Here is a 16,431-nt window from a genome sequence, read left to right as displayed (position 1 = left end):
CCACAATGAAAAGCCCACACGTCACAACAAAGAGTAGCTCCTGCTCGCCACGACCAGAGAAAGCCTGTGCAAAAGTAACGAAGGCCTAGTGGAGCAAAAAAAAAAAAAGAGTGAAAAGTTCCTTAATTTTTTAATAGTGATTATGTTGAAATGACAGTACCTTAACTGTCCTGGGTGAAAGTATTACTAAGTTGGTCCTTCTTTGTTTTTAAAAATACTCTTTAGAAAATTAAAATCACATATGTGCCTCATGTCTTGTTTCTATTGGATGGTGTTACTTTACACCAGGGGTTGGCAAACTATGGTCTGTGGTCTCAATTCTGCTCACTGCCTGTTTCTGTAGGGCCTGTGAGCCAAGTCCAGTTTTTTACATTTTTAAATGGTTGAAAATAGAAGAATGGTAATTCATGACATATGAAAATTATATGAAGTTCAAAATTCAGTGTCTGGAATAGAGTTTTATTGGAAAAGAGCCCTAGTCGCTTGTTTCTGGATTGTCTATAGTTGATTCTGCACCACAGCAGCACAGCTGAGTGGTTCCAACACAAACATCCTGACCCATAAAGGCAAAATTAATTACTCTCTGGCTGTTTATAGAAAAAGCTTGTCAACCCCTGCTCTACACGCTTAGCTTACTTTACCTTTCTTCATAGAAAAATATTGCCTCTCCTGTTAATATGATAACCTTGGCAAAAGCGTGTACTTTCCTTCCTTGTTTAGTGAACTGCTGTCAGCACCTACAACAGGGCCTGGCACATATTAAGTGCTCTATAAATATTTGCGGAATCAATACATTTAAAAAAATCTAGATTTCAGGGGCTATGGAGGAAGCACCTCGTTAATTAAAGAACATGATTCACCATTACTACGACCTACTATCTGTTTCTCGGTAGGTCCAGCTAAGGTTAATTAAGACCCAGGCAAACCCACACATAATGAAAGGAAATGCTGACACTTGGCCTGGTAACCCACTGGGCTTGGAGACAGAGACCAACATTGAAGTAAGGACGAGAGGAGCATACGCCTCAAAAAAAATAAAAAGCCTTATGTTATTTTAATAAATTCCATTATTTTTAATGCTTTTTCCCCCTCCTCTTATAGAGGAGAGGTAAAGCTGTCCCAGTTATCAAAAAATTCAAATCTCTTCTTCTTCACTGGGCTGCCCGTCAATGTGCTTTCATCCAGCTTGTCTCCCGCGTCCTGGGAACCTGGATCAAAGGACTCTGCTGCCTCCAGGAGCTCCATATCGTTTCCGTCTTCCTCGAAGGACTTCTGGAATAGGTTGTAGATCTTCTGCTGCTTTGAGTCCTTCATCAGAGGAAGAAAAGACATCAGTACCCAGGCATTAACACTGACTTTTCCTCCACCTCTGTGGGACCAGCTCAGTACACTATTTATCACTCGAGCAGCCTTACTGCCTTCATGTCTGGCTTCTTCTCTACTGCTTGTTGGGAAAAAAGAAAAAGAAATGGTTGTGAAAGCAACAAAGGACCTGCTCTCACACTAATTTATGTTGGGAATGCTTCTCCCTTCTAACTTTACAAATCACTATCTCAGTGATGAAATAGCTCCCAAGCTCTCACTTCCTCCAAGGCCTTTTTCCACTAAGAGGTTAAACTGCTAAGTCAACTCCCAAATCAGTGTGTTCAGCCATGGTTTATACCTAATTTTCAGAGAGGTTATAAAACATACACTTAACATACTGATAAGTAGATACACGCACCCATTTCTGACTCCCCTAAAGTTACAATGATTACAACTGTGCCTATGTGCTGATGACAACAGTGTAGGGCTAGAATCACACCCAGTGGTCACGACCACAACACATGCTGGGCTCGTTCTCACCCCTCTGCTGATCTCTCCTCTGTCTTGGCTCCCAGCCCTGACCATCATTCAACCCAGAGGCACATATTCAGTGTCTCCAGTGACTTCCCACAGGTCCATAAAAACAAACCCGTCTAAAAACCACAGCCATCTCTCACCTCAATCCTACATCTCCGAACCAGCTTCTGTTCCCTGGTTTTGACGGTCTCCCACTTCTCACCCAGTCACCCGGGCTTGTGATCACCGGGGTGTCCTGATTCCGTATCTCACACATCAAGGTTGGCTTCTCCCTCTGATCCCTCCTAGGTTCCTTGAAGGCAGTTTGTTTACTTGGGCCGCATGGCTCTGTACCTGCCTGGACCTGAAATGGTTTCACTGCACTTCCTGCCTCAGGCCTCGTCCCACATCACCTGCCCACAGGTCTGGCCCAGGCCTGATTTTTCCCTCTAGACTGCCCTCTACTAAGATTCTCCTGTCACGTCACTGGGCACCCTGTGTCTACCTCATCAAGTCTGCTTCCAGGCCCTTTGTAGTCAGGTCTCAACCCAACTAGCCACTCTTTGCTTTCATGAAAGCCTTCCACAGTGACACTAAGTTCTTGAAAACTGATGCTGCAAGGACTCTAGATTATTCAGTAACCTGTGCCCTACATTTGCTAGCCATTCAGGATCCCAAATATTCAGATGGGACATGACATTAAAGGTAATTAAGATCAGGCTCATAGCAGCCATGTGCCCTCCTCTACGATAACCTTCATCAGGCTTCTGTCTGGGCAACTAAAAGTCAAGGAAATGCTGCTCAAAAGGCAGCCTACTCCAGATAGAAGTAACTGTCCACATTCATTGGAGTCTGTGACGGCAAAGCTCTGTGCTAATCTGGAGCACACACAAAGGGAAGCAAATTCCAAGATCAGACAAATATTTCACTTTCCCTCTCAGCAGGCAGGCAGACATGACCTTTTTTGCTTTTGGCTCCTATATAAGGAGGCAAGATTTTCTTGTCCTAACAGTTGATAAAGCTTTCAGTTTTAATTACTAATCAAAATAAATATTGATAAACTCCGTTTGTATTATCTTGCATTTGTACTTTTAGGCAGAAAGTCTTAATTCAGAGCAACTGAGGGTCAGGCCAGTATAAGTAAATGAGTTATAAATAAACCTATTCTTATTAGTTGAGAATCCTTTAAAAATAAGGCTCTTTCTTTTTAAAGGGCAAATAATAAGCAAGGCTCTGTCAAAACAGTCATTATTCAACTGAATTAGAGAGTTCTTTAAAAAGTTTAAAAATAAAGTTGTTTTTTAAAATTGGCTTATTAACTGTAAGGATAATTTATATTATATCTCCCCTGAGTCCAATTTATCCCAATAATTACATCCTGAAAAAAGAATTTAGTTTTAAGTAAATGTAAAGATCACACCCTCAGACAAGTTTAGAATCACCTACAAGACTGTGCTGATTTAAACTCAGCTTTGATGCTCAGTGATTCCACAGGAAGGAGAAGGCACCTCAGTTTTCTGAAGAGCAAGGCTGCCTTTCAGCACAAGGCTCAGACCTCTGTCCAAGTTCACTCTTTAGAAACAATCCTCTCAGGACCTCCTGAATTCTCACCTTCCTCGTCAACCACCTGAGCAGGTGAATGAAGACCAGCCCTGGGAGTCTTTGCACCTCTCACTCCTCTCTTCCTTGTTTCACAGAAATGGAGGAAGAAGGGCTGTGGGTGCCATGGGGCTGGAGAGCTAGGCCAGGGCAGGCCTGCTGGGCCCAGGCTGTTCTCGCCAGAGGCAAACAGATCTCCTCTCAGCCTTTCTGACAAGGCCCAGCTGGTCACGGAAGGATGCTCATGGGCCTCTTACTCTCCTTGATAATAAGAGGCTGTCACACAGGGAGTGCTGGCGGAGCCCGGAAGCCTTCTGCCTTGAGCTGGCTTCACGTGACCAGTGACTGTGGGCCAGCTTGTGTGAAAGTGTTAGTCACTCAGCCGTGTCCAACTCTTGGCAACCCCATGGACTGTAGCCCACCAGGCTCCTCTGTGTATGGAATTCTCCAGGCAAGAATATTGGAGTGGGTAAACAGAGATTTGCAGGGCAGTTGTGGGCTAGTCTTACTCCTATGCAAATCTCTGTTCACCCCTTTATAAAACGGGGAGACACTGAGAATAAAATGCAGCTACAGAGGGGAAAATATGTACATGAAAACAACACCCTATGTGAAACACTCCCCATTGTGGACTGGGGACATGTTCTGGTGGCCAGCCTGCTGAGTGATGCTATGTACTTTTTGCAGCAACTTAGCAGTTTGCATGGGGTGTTTTTTGTCAGTTTGGCCTGATGGCAGCATTTGGAGGCCCTGGTTTTAGGAGGATCTAGGAGGGTATGTGAAAAGCAGCAGGAGTTAATGTCAGCACTTCTCCATAAAGGGATGCACACATGGATTGGCCTGAGAACGACTGCAGCCGTTTATTTCGGCTCTCAGTCTGGGGGAGATTCCAGGAGTGATTCACATCTTCCTATTCCAAACCTCAGGACGCCCCAGTGCAGGGAGCCATGGGCTGGTGTTACCTTGGAGAAGTAATCTGTGGCTTCTGTCATTTCTGAAAAATTGGTCTCAGAGAGCCCGGCTTCACCCAGAACTTTAATCTTCTCTTGAATCAGGGGCCTGTTGGGGAAGAAAGGAGCTGCAGTGCGTGGACCCAGCAGACTGATTACAAGACCACCCCTCCTGTGCTTATGGGACAGCTTACTGTCTCACATCTCTGCAACTCTCCAGGCACGAACACCCATCCTGGAACACATACTTCCTCTCTATTGTAAACCAACCAAATCAGGGCTCAGATATCAGACTCAAAGTTCTTTCTACTGGGAGATGTGTATGAAATAAATGCCATTACAACAAAATTTTGGACCTTGTGCTGTTATGAGCTGCCTGAATAACAAATCCACTAACAGAGACAGGGAAGAAGAAGCAAGCCACACACAAAGTAAAGGTAAGATACCTCAGTCATCAGCTAGAAAGAGGGAGGCAGTGGAGACAAATTAGATAATCAAGAAACTTATTATCAGGAGGGAGAAATGGAACTGGGAGGGAGTATTTTGAGATCGTTCTCTTAGGTAATGGATATGAAACTCCATAGAGTTGAACATTTTATCCCAGTTCTGCTAAGAAAGCACTGCATGACCCAAGTGAGCCACTTCTTTGGATGGCCCAGCAGCAGCACTGAAAATGTTGCCTTACGGTACCAGCAGACATCACGAGGGGACAAAGGGGGCGTTTCCCTGTCTAAGCAAGAGCCTTCACGTCTGGGAAGAGTGTTTTACAAACAAAATTTCACCTACATTTCATCCCAGTAAGTTCTCCTCCCTTTTCTCAGGTCAGTGGGAAGGAGCCACGTACTCTTATTCCTGCAAGGTTTCCTCATTCCCCCCACCCGCCTGCAGTCACAGTAATGCTGTGCAGGGGGCCAGACAGGGTCATGATGAAAGGGGGAGGGCACTACCAGTGAGTCTTCTGTGTGGGTCCCTGGAGAGCTCCCCCAAAGCAGAGGCTCTCAGGGAGCAAAGAAAATACATCACTGGTGTCAAGCCCAACTGCTGGGCCAGCCAGCGGCCTCACCAGAGGTAGTCATCAGCCGTGCCTCTCGCCACCAGGTAGTGGATGCTCACGGAGCTCAACTGTCCGATGCGGTGCACCCGGTCCTCAGCCTGCATCAGCACCTGCAGGGCGTGGGGCAGGATGGAGACAGGTCGAGGCTGCTCGGTCCATCACAGCCCTGCCTCCTCACTGTGGGTCACACGGCCGGGGGCCTGCGAGTCTGTGCCCACAAACAACCTGTCGTCTGACAAAAGGGAGAGGCAAACACAGCACTGGGCATCACGGGGAACTCAATCTGTAGCTGCAGCTGTGGACGCTCCCCAGGGCTGGGCCCGGTGCTGGAGGGAGGCTGAGCTGCAGCTCTGCCATCAGCCGTGATGAAGGGGACCCGGCATACTTTCTGTCTTCCTCCGTGTAATGAAAAGTTATCTTCTAAATAGATAAAAATACTGTGCCTGGGCAGAGGCCAGATAGGATCGGGGGTAGGGTGGCTTTTTTATACCATGGTAAACCCTACAACGAACAATGAAACCCACCAGCCATGGTTTCTATTCTAAGAAGCCTTCCACCTCTAAGCCCCCCATCGTCATCGTTATGGCCATTGCCAGCGTGTGGCAGTGAGAGCCACACGCAGTCAGGACATCAGGAGGGAAAGACCTTCTTTCTGCAGTTCAGGAGAAAACTTTACAAGTCCCAACAAATGTCTTCCGTCTGTTGCCACAGTAGTCAGCTCATCAGATAAGGCCAGTGGGCACGGTGGCAGTGTCCAGGGAACACCACCGTGGTCGCCCTGCTGTGGCCCCATCACTAAAGTGGCTCCCAGGGGTGGTGGATCAAAGGGGCTCAGGGTGGGAAGGCAGAGGCTTGGGACCGGGGCTGCCATGCGCTCCCCTTAAGTGACAGCTATGCTTTCTGAGCCCCCAGCGTCTTCAGGGAGAGATGGATCCGGAGGTTTCTTCAGAACATCAGCCTACCCATTGATAATGAGATGGAGTCGATAATCCTGCTACAAAGCAGGGTGCTGTGAAGACCTAAGATCTGTTTATGAAGCTGATGGACAACCAGGGGCCATGACGCTAGCACCAGGGACAGCGCACACAAGCCCCGCCTCTCGCCGCCACCCCGCCCCTCCCGACGAGCGCTCCTCACCCCCGGGTTCCAAAACAGCTCCCCGAACACCACCAGGTCAGCCGAGGAGAAGGTGAGGCCCATGTTGGCGGCGGTGATGGACAGCACGGCCACGGCAGGGCCCGGGGACAACTGAAACTGCTGGCAGAGGTCCTCGCGGTCGGCCGAGGAGGTGGAGCCATCGATACGGATGTGCTGCACGCGCTGCGGAAACAGGGAGAGAGGCGGTTGGGCAGGGGTGCGCAGAGAACCGCGCTGCTGGGGCTCTGAGCTCCAACAGGCGCCCTCTGAACTGCTTTCCAAGCTTTTTTCTGGCCTTTCCTTTCAAACTGAACCTTGTGTTGACAGAACTGTAGGTTCGCATGTGTATTAAGCAATAAAACAGAGGGATTCCTTGTCCATTACCCCAATGATAATATTGGTAAAAGTTGAAGTATTGTTAGTCGTTGGCTTGTGTCCAACTCTTTGCAACCCCATGGACTATATATAGCCCACCAGGTTCCCTGGTCCATGGAATTTTCTAGAGTTCTCCCGAATACTGGAGTGGGGAGCCATTCCCTTCTCCAGGGGATATTCCCCACCCAGGGGTCAAACCTAGATCTCCTGCATCGCAGTCAGATTCTTTACCATCTGGGCCACCAGGGAAGCCCAATATTCGTAAAACTATAGCACAATTATACCCAGGAGACTGACTTTGATACAATCCACTGACCGTATTCAATTTTCCATTTTACTGAGACTCATGTGTATGTGTTCTATACAGTTTTATCCCACATGTGGGTTTTCACATATCTGCCTTCACAGTGGAGACAGTGAATGGTTCTAACCACACAGGGATGCTCCGTGGCCCTTTTATAGCCCTGCCCACTTCCCTCCTGCTTCGCTCTCACCCACCTGCTCCTTACTAATCTGGCCTGCATTTCTAAAATGTTCCATGTCAGAAATGCTATATACACACTATGTAAACTCTGGGGCTGTGGTCTCTACTCAGCATCATTGCCCAGAGACTCATCCCAATCATCGCATGTACAGACAGATCACATGTACCTGTAATTATACCTCAGTAAGGCTTCCCTGGTAGCTCAGACAGTACAGAATCTGCCTGCAACGCAGGAGACCTGGGTTCGATCCATGGGTCAGGAAGATGCCCTAGAGAAGGGAAAGGCCACCCACTCCAGTATTCTCACCTGAAGAATCCCATGGACAGGGGAACCTGGTTGGCTATAGTCCATGGTGTTGCAAAGAGTTGGAAATGACTGAGCAGCTAATACTTGCACTTTCAAAGCAATTAAAATTTAAAAAAATTTTAAAAGATGGGTTAAAACAACATGTTCATGGTTCTAAAAGCAAGAAAAATCCTTCAGAAAGTCTTCAGCAATGGTTCTGGAAAACTTCATCTCACTTGCTCAGATCTGACCTCAGCCTGCTCAAAACAACTCAGCAGCCAACACACAAACAAGAAAGCATCCTGTGCTGAAGTTCAAAGGGTGCATACCTTCCTCTCAAGCTCCTTAGTAATTGCATCCAGAACCACCTTATGGTGCGCAAACACAAGAAACTTCTCTCGTCCACTTTCTAGCAGGTCCAGGATATATTCGCTGCATTTAACAAAGACAACAATAAATTGAAAACATATGCAATCCGACTGAAGTTAGTTACTGAAAAGTGACTGCATCTGTGGCAGACACCTTTGGGGTACCTGCCTCCCTGGCCCATCCACTCCCTCCTCTGAGAGCTGACCTTTCCCTCTCGCCCTCAGAAGGTGTAGGGAAGTCATCTTCTGCCATGTACAGAATTCTTCCATACTTTTTAGTCATCTCCCAAACACAAATAAGTCAAAGTATCTTCATGTTTTACATGTTTCTGACAGGTTACTGAAACATTCTTATAACCTAAGATCATACTAGATAATTAACAGTTTTCACTTTGGCTGCTACTATCATTCAAACGTGTTTTCAATAAAAACTGAAGTGCTGTCTATAGATCTGAAAATGCCTGGGCAAGGATTAAGGGATTCTTGACAGTAATCAAATTTCTGGCAATGTAGTACTGAGAAGTAAGTAGGAAATGGCAACCTACTCCAGTATTCTTGCCTGGGAAATTCCATGGACAGAGGAGCCTGGGGGATAGAGGAGTCATGTCGCAAAGAGTCAGACACCACTGAGCATGCACACGAATGCATGTACTCATACTCAGGAGACTCGTCAGGGATAGCCTTCCAGCTCCCTTCCCCATCAGACTGCACGCCAGGGCCTGCAGTTAAGGCAGTGTTAAGTGAATTCTTTTCGAGGCCAAGGAATAGCAGGTGAAAAGGCATTGTTTATGTGGTCTTTTTTCCTCCCTTTATTTCTCTTCTCCATCCACTGTGGGTTTTTTTAAAGTACTTATTTTTTAAAAAATATTTTTATTATTCTTATTTACTTTTTGGCTGTGCCATGGGACATGTTGGATCTTAGTTCCCTGATCAGGAATTGATCCCACACCCCCTGCATTGGAAACTTGGAGTCTTAACCACTGGACCACCAGACAAGTCCCTAGCAATGTGTTGTTTTCTTGACTTTCTGCTCCTTATCTTTAGCTGTGGCCTTAAAGGCAGGCAGTGACCCCTGAGCGCTGTAGGGAGGAGGGTCGCTCAGTCAGCAGACCCTAAGGCTTGCCCTGGCATTAGCACCCTGCAGAGGGTTCCCAATCTCAATACAGGTCAAGGCTCCTGCACAGGCAGCAGGAATGTGAGCCTCAGTGGACAGGACACACACATGGGTGTCTGGGTAGAGAACAGACACCACTCTCCTTATGGGTCAAATCTCTAAGGCTTCCTATCACAGTATGGGCAGGTGGTGAAAAGGTAAGTGGACGCTCTTCTTAACATTTAAGAATTATTTTCAAAAAACACTGTGGTCAACCATAGTATGGAGTTGAGTTCAATCTGTGAATTGTTGGTACTAATAGAATCTAATTAGTTTGAGAGACAGAATTTACCATGATATAAGCAAAAACATTTATTACTACATCATCAAAAAGTCACAAGGCCATAAAATCAACTTGCTCAGGCCATAAACACCATGGCCCCCCATTTTCCTAATGCTTTTCTCCCCTCTGCGTCTCAGACATGGCACTGCTGCTCTGCCTTCCTCAGTCCCTAGGCTACCAGGCTGGAAATATTTGCCAACCACAATAACCTTGGCTTTATATTGAAATATGTCCATTAAAATGAAAACCAACAACAGCAAATAAGAAAAAAGAAAAGAAGGAAAGAAAGAAAAGCAACTATCAGAGGAAATTGGAGTTTTAAGATTTATAATCTAATTTCTACTTACTAGCTGTTTGATTCTGAAGTTTAAAGATTTACATGAGATTTACTCAGTTTCTACATTTTAACTTATTCTACTGATCTCACGAAGAGGCTGTAAATGTGACATGAGTTAATAGATGTCAGAACTGTTGGAAACTATCAATCACTATATAATTTATCATAGGATTTTGAAAAAGTATGTATAAGATATGTTAGGGACTGAATGTTTGTGTCCCTGCCCACTAGCTCATACGTTGAAATCCTAACCCGCAGTGTGATGGTTCGGGCTTCCCAGGTGGCCCTAATGGTAAAGAACCTGCCTACCAATGCAGGAGACGCAAGAGATGAGGGTTCGATACTTGGGTCAGGAAGATCCCCTGGAGATGGAAATGGCCACCCACTCCAGTATTCTTGCCAGGAGAATCCCATGGACAAAGGAGCCTGGTGGGCTACAGTTCACAGGGTCAAAGAAATGGACTGAAGAGACTTAGCACACACACAATGTGACGGTATTGGGAGTTGGGGGTATTGGGAGTTGGGGCCTATGGGAGGAGATGGAGCCAGTGTTCTTACAAAAGAGAGCCCCAAGAGTACCCGTGCCCCTTCTGCAAGGGAGGACACAGCAGGAAGACTGCTGTCTACAAGCCAGGAAGAGCACTCTCACCAGACTGAATCTGCCAGCACCTTGAATTTGGACTTCCTAGCCTCTAGGACTGTGAGAAATACAAGTTTGTTCAGGCACATGGCCTATGATAGTTTTATTATAGCAGCATAACCATACTAAGTCAAGGTATAACCAAAGTTTCTTTACAAGATGGAAAAATAGCTAGATTTAAATTCCTAGGGGGAATGGGTGGCTCTGAGCCAGCACTCAAGGGACCCTGTCACAAGCTGAGAGAGCAAAGGAAGGGCTGACACCCTTGCCATCTGTTATCCAGGGCACATGAGAAATGGGTTGGTGGGGGCAATTCCGGCTGGTGTCTGAGAGAAAAGTTTTCAGGCTACAAAAACCACACCTGGAGTTCATTAGTCCCATAGCAGTATCATAAATGAAAAGGGTAGTAGCCAGAGGGTGAAGGAGGGCTGCCCAACACTCAGTGGTCCATGTGGAGAGCCTGCAATTGGAACAATGAGGTGAACTCACTCTCCAACCACATATGAGGATGCAGAGGGAGAGGCCAGGGAGGCTGGGCGATGCAGGGGCTGAGTGAGGGGCCGGGGAGGCTGCGTGGCTCAGTTTAACCCACGCTGAATTCCTTTCATTGTAACCTAATCACTTGGACTGTTATCCTGCCGGAGTCTCATACGAATGTTAAACAATAACAATTAGGCAAGCTCCACGTCGTTAGACTCGCTTCAAGCTTCTATCACAGGGATATGTGAAAAGCAGTGGGGGTTTCTTTCTTTAGCAAAAGCAGACAATTTTTTTCAAGTCACTGAATAATTTTAAGGACAGAATTCATCACTTCAGCTTTAGTTTAAAAGGCGGAAGGAGACTCAAGTGTGACAACAGCCACTTGCCCGTATCTTTTGAACAAACCCTGACATTCACTTTCTTTCTTATTTAGGTAAATGATGGCTGAATCATGTCTTTGGAGAAGACTAGAGACTCTCTGAAAGGCAGCTTCTAAGTCTTCTATGAAACCCCTAATTTCCTCCTACAGGCAAGTGAGCACAGTTCTCGGAAGAGGAACAGTTCGCTTCAGTGTTTGGGTTATTCTGCCCTCCTTGGAAGTGGCCACAGCTCCACTTCACTTGAGTTAAGACATGATCACTCAGGGACCTCAGTCACATCCAGGAGGTGTTCCAGCTACAGGGCCACTTATGCCTCCTGAGCCATGAGGCTGTGGTGCCTTAAAATGTATATTCAAGGCAATTAGGATTCAAGTCTCAGATGATAAAGAGTCTGCCTGAAATGCAGGAGACCCGGGTTCAATTCCTGAGTCAGGAAGATTCCCTGGAGAAGGGAATGGCTACCCATTCTAGTATTCTTGTCTGGAGAATTCCATGGACGGAGGAACCTGGTGGGCTACAGTCCATGGGGTCACAAAGAGTCGGATATGACTGAGTGACTAACACAATCATTTCTTACAGAACAATAAAGCCATCCTGATGGACTAAGGTAACAGGTGTTTCTTTTTAAAAAAGAGAGAGAGAGGAGTGACACTTGGTGACCACTTACATGATAGATGGAATTTTAGCTTCAGCTGTTCTGTTGAAGAAGAGAATGAGGGCTTCTTTTTGCTGCTGCTTCTGTGGAAAGAGAAAGGGAGAGTTTAAAGTCTCCCACTCTGAGAACTCTGTAATAGACTGATGTAATTATTGCCACCACGAGCTTTATAGGTCCCAATATCATGTGGCAGAGCCAAGAGTCCCTGACTTATCTGCTTGCTTTAGCCACGCTGTGGCAACTGTCTGGACCCTGGGAGACACGGCGTTATAGCTCCTCCGTCAGCCTTTGAGAGCTGTCGTGAGAATCCAACAAGGCAAGGAACATACGAGCTCTTTGGAAGGACATCTCAGGTGGTACCTCAACAACCATACCAAGTTCAGGTGCTCAGCTGAAAGGCAGCCTTGCTAAGCACACCTGTTTACTACAGGTATTGCAGTCTGGTGACAACTTACATGTGACACTGGTCCAAGACGTTCCCCTAGTCCTTTCCTCCTGCCAAGTTTTGTCCATACTCAACTGACTGAGCTCACCTCTAAGACGTGCTGAATCAATTCCAATTGACACACTGTATTCAAATACTATCTCAATACTTTTATTCATGTGTTTCTGCCCTGTCTCCCCATCAGGCAACTGACTTCCCTTGAGAAGAAACCATATTTTCTTTAGTGTTTGCATCTAAATAAATCCCACTAAGGAATGCTAACACAGGAGGTGCATAAATAGTTTCATAATAATATGAGAGAACATTTACCATCGCTCCTGGGCTCCCAGAGATGACAGGTACTCTTACCAGCCTTGGTAGAGCCACCATCCCGTTCCAGTGTGGGTTTACAGATGCTCCCACAGTTTGGGCCTGGGCCCTGTGAGGCCAGTGACTGACACGGCAGCTCCCTCATGGGACAAAGAGATGGCCCAGCCAGTAATAACACCCATGGCCCTGAACTCATTACAACTCAGAGAAGCAGCCACAGTGGGACATACCTTAAATGACGGACACCACAAGACGAGAGGAAAAGCTACCTGGTCAAAATCGTTGTTTGGCTTTAAACAGCATCTCTCGTCTAGGTCTTGACGAGAAACAAGAAAAAGACCCAAGAGCCACAGGAATCCATGGGGGTACTGACGGGGTAGCAGGTCCATTTCATTTTATACATGGGTGTCATGGTGGTGGCCACTGTTGCTCCTATTTTGTGGCAGCAGTTCAGTTTAACAACTCAAACTTCCTAGGAACTCGTGGTGAACATGTGGTTCTGTGTGTGCGTATGTGTGTGTGTGTCGGGGCGGCGGGGGGGGGGGGGGGGGGGGCGGGTGCGTGTGCCTTGTTTCTCAGCCTTGGGCGTGGTCAGGACTCTGATGAGGCTCCAGACACACACCCAACTTTCCGTGTGTGGCCCATAAGCTCACATGGGGTCCACTCGTGTCCCTCAAAGGGTCCCTGGCAGCAGGTGAGGCTCTCCAACCAAACGTGTCCCTGGAAGGACATGCTGACGGGACAGTGTCAGGCTCCCATCTGGTGACCTCACAGGCAGTGTGCATGCCTTGAGCAGACTGCACCCCACTCAATCCACAAAATAAACTCCTGGGTCCCTTCAGAGACTCCTGTCAGATCCTTCCCCACACCCACACTTACTCCACATCTGCTATTAGAAAAGGAGAGGGCAAAACAGATGGAGAAATGGTAAAAAAGCACTTTCAGAAACCTTGCCCGGAGATTTAACATGCCCAGAGACGATGTGGGTGTGAGAAAACATCCTTATTACACACGGCTAGGGGCTTAGCAGCAGCAGCAGCAAGGGGATAGTATTCTGGGCTAACCCTTTTGGTCAGTATGTAGCAAAAGTCTTCAAAATATGCCCATATCCTGTGATGTGTGTGTGTGAGTCACTCAGTAGTGTCCGACTCTTTGCAACCCCATGGACTGTAGCCTGTCAGGCTCCACTGTCCATGGACTTATCAGGCAAGAATAGTGGTATGGGTTACCATGCCCTCCTCCAGGGGATGGTCCTGACCCAGGGATTGAACCCAGGCCTCCTGCGCTGCGGGCAGATTTCTTTACTGTCTAAGCCACCAGGGACTCCCTATCCTATGATACAGCAACTCAATCCTTAACATTTATCTTCAGGATAGAAATGGAGGTACACAAATTCAGATGTAAACCGCCTTTTCAGTGTAGTGTCATTTAGAATAGTGAAAAACGGAAATAACTTAAATGTCCAACAACAAAGACTGACAAAATTATTATACAGACATGTGAGAAAATATTCTGCAGTGTTCAAATTATTGTTGTTATTTAGTTGCTCAGTCATGTCCAACACTTTTGCGACCACATGGACTGTAGCCTGCCAGGCTCCTCTGTTTCCCAGGTAAAGATACTGGAGTGGTTGCCATTTCCTTCTCCAGGGGATCTTCCCATCCCAGGGACCGAACCTGCATCTCCTGCATTGAACAGGTGGGTTCTTTACTGCTGAGCCATTGGGGAAAACCAGTCTTCAAATACTATGTTTTAAAAGAACATACAACAACACTGAAAAGTGCACAGATATAGTTTTGTAACTTGCTTTCTCCCCTACTTGATGTATGCTTATAAGATCCGAATTCTGCTTTTAAAACATGTATGTTGCAATATCATATATTAATGGATACATACGGAATCTAGAAAAATGGTACTGATGAATCTATTTGCAGGGCAGGAACAGAGACAGACATAGAGAATGAACTTGTAGACACAGTGGGGGAAGGAGAGGGTGGGATGAACTGAACAGTAGCACTGAAATACATACATTACCATGTGTAAAATGGATAGCTAGTGGAAAGTTGGTATATAACACAAAGAGCTCAACCCTGTCTTCTCTGACAATTTAGAGGGGTGGGATAGGGGTGGGAGGGAGGCACAAGAGGGAGGGGATATATATGTATACTTATGGCTGATTCATGCTTTTGTGTGGCAGGAACCAATACATTATAAAGCAATTATCTTCCAATTGGTAAGCCTGGCATGCTGCAGTCCAGGGGTTACAAACAGTTGGACATGACTTAGTGACTGAATGACAACAACCACCTCCTCCAATTAAAAATAAAAAAATAAAATATATACGCTGCTTATTATGTACATAAGTTCTATGTATATTGATATATAAATAATAAATATTTTAAAGCAAAATACACATAGATTTAATAGAAGAAAATACCCAAATGATACATGTCAAAATTATCAAAAGATGGGTCAATTTATTTTTTATCATATAGTGATAAAAAACATTTAATAAATACGACCCTGTGGACTGTAGCCTACCAAGCTCCTCTGTCCATGGGATTTTCCAGGCAATAGTACTGGAGTGGATTGCCATTTCCTTCTCCAGGGGATTTTCCCAACCCAGGGATTGAACCCGGGTCTCCCGCATTGTAAACAGACGCTTTACCGTCTGAGCCACCAGGGAAGCCCACATATTATAAGCACTTTTCTTGATCAGACTTTATACAGTAGATATCTGCTGTATTTTTAATGTAGGAGAAATCAATAGTTTATCTTTTAAAAAAAAAAGAAGCTCCCCAAACTGAGTAGACATAATATTAGCCCAATAACTATCTTACTTCTTTTGCCAGCCCTGGACTGGGAAATTTTAAATAACCCGCATTCTTTGTTCCTGCCTCTTAGACTTTTATTAAATTAGATCCATTGGGGTTCTGAATTTCTGTGTGGGAATTTGAATGGATTGTCAAACAGCAGAAAGGTGAGCTGATACCATCCCCAGGAAGTCTGCGTGAACCAGTTCCATTTTTCTGCTCCTAGTCTTGCTGATCAAAAAACGGCTTTAGACAAAGGATGATTAGAGTCAGCTTTTCTTAGCTGGTGAAAAGCTATCTATTATTTCGGCTGAAAATGAGAAAAAGCTTTCGCTGTACGTTATGTTTTATAAATTGGCTGCTTCACCTTGGCTTCTGTGATTTAAAGCTTTTCAAAAAATGTCGTCCTCTGGATGGGAAGGTGTGAGGGAACAAAGAAAGAACCGCTTTTTGACAGGTTAGCCGTGCTTTGCTTGAACCACCATAATGTGTAAAATCACAGGGAAACTTGGGGCTGCAGAGTCACTATTAAAAATGGGGGTGGTGGGGTCCTTTCTGCAGATTCACAGACTCAACACACAAAACCATGATTCTCCAGTTTAACTCTTTCAATTCAGGGTTTCACAGGCAGTCAGGGCTTGGAAGGCACGTTGATGGCCATCTGGTCCAAGCCCCCACAGACACTGGTTCTATTTCCTGGGTTGAGTGGGGGATGGACTGCTCCCAGCTGGATCCATGGTTTGCAACGCATTAAATCTGTGGCTTTATGGTAAGAAAGGTTCTAATGTTCTAAAGGCTCATGCTCATAAATTCATTTGCTACTTGGATTTTCCATTATAAAAAATGAATTTACATTAAAGAA

General features: G+C 45.8%; 1 protein-coding gene across 4 annotated transcripts in view; it reads right to left on the bottom strand.

Annotated features, from left to right (window-relative positions):
- Positions 1 to 438: 438 nt before the first annotated feature.
- The window catches only part of SMARCAL1 (SWI/SNF related, matrix associated, actin dependent regulator of chromatin, subfamily a like 1), a 53,822-nt gene continuing 37,829 nt past the window's right edge, over positions 439 to 16,431 (bottom strand). For all 4 annotated transcript variants that reach the window (XM_027567076.1, XM_027567067.1, XM_027567086.1 and 1 more), the window contains 6 exons: positions 12,015 to 12,085; positions 8,036 to 8,138; positions 6,562 to 6,744; positions 5,434 to 5,534; positions 4,383 to 4,479; positions 439 to 1,308 (listed from right to left, as the gene is read on the bottom strand). In XM_027567076.1, coding sequence (XP_027422877.1) covers positions 1,096 to 1,308; positions 4,383 to 4,479; positions 5,434 to 5,534; positions 6,562 to 6,744; positions 8,036 to 8,138; positions 12,015 to 12,085 — 768 coding nt within the window. In that variant the 3' untranslated portion in view covers positions 439 to 1,095. The remainder of the gene's footprint in view (positions 1,309 to 4,382; positions 4,480 to 5,433; positions 5,535 to 6,561; positions 6,745 to 8,035; positions 8,139 to 12,014; positions 12,086 to 16,431) is intronic.

Source organism: Bos indicus x Bos taurus, chromosome 2 (genome assembly GCF_003369695.1).
Source record: "Bos indicus x Bos taurus breed Angus x Brahman F1 hybrid chromosome 2, Bos_hybrid_MaternalHap_v2.0, whole genome shotgun sequence".
Classification (NCBI taxonomy): Eukaryota; Metazoa; Chordata; class Mammalia; order Artiodactyla; family Bovidae; genus Bos; species Bos indicus x Bos taurus.
The sequence above is the reverse complement of the archived record's forward strand: the minus strand, read 5'-3'. Positions and strand labels throughout refer to the sequence as shown.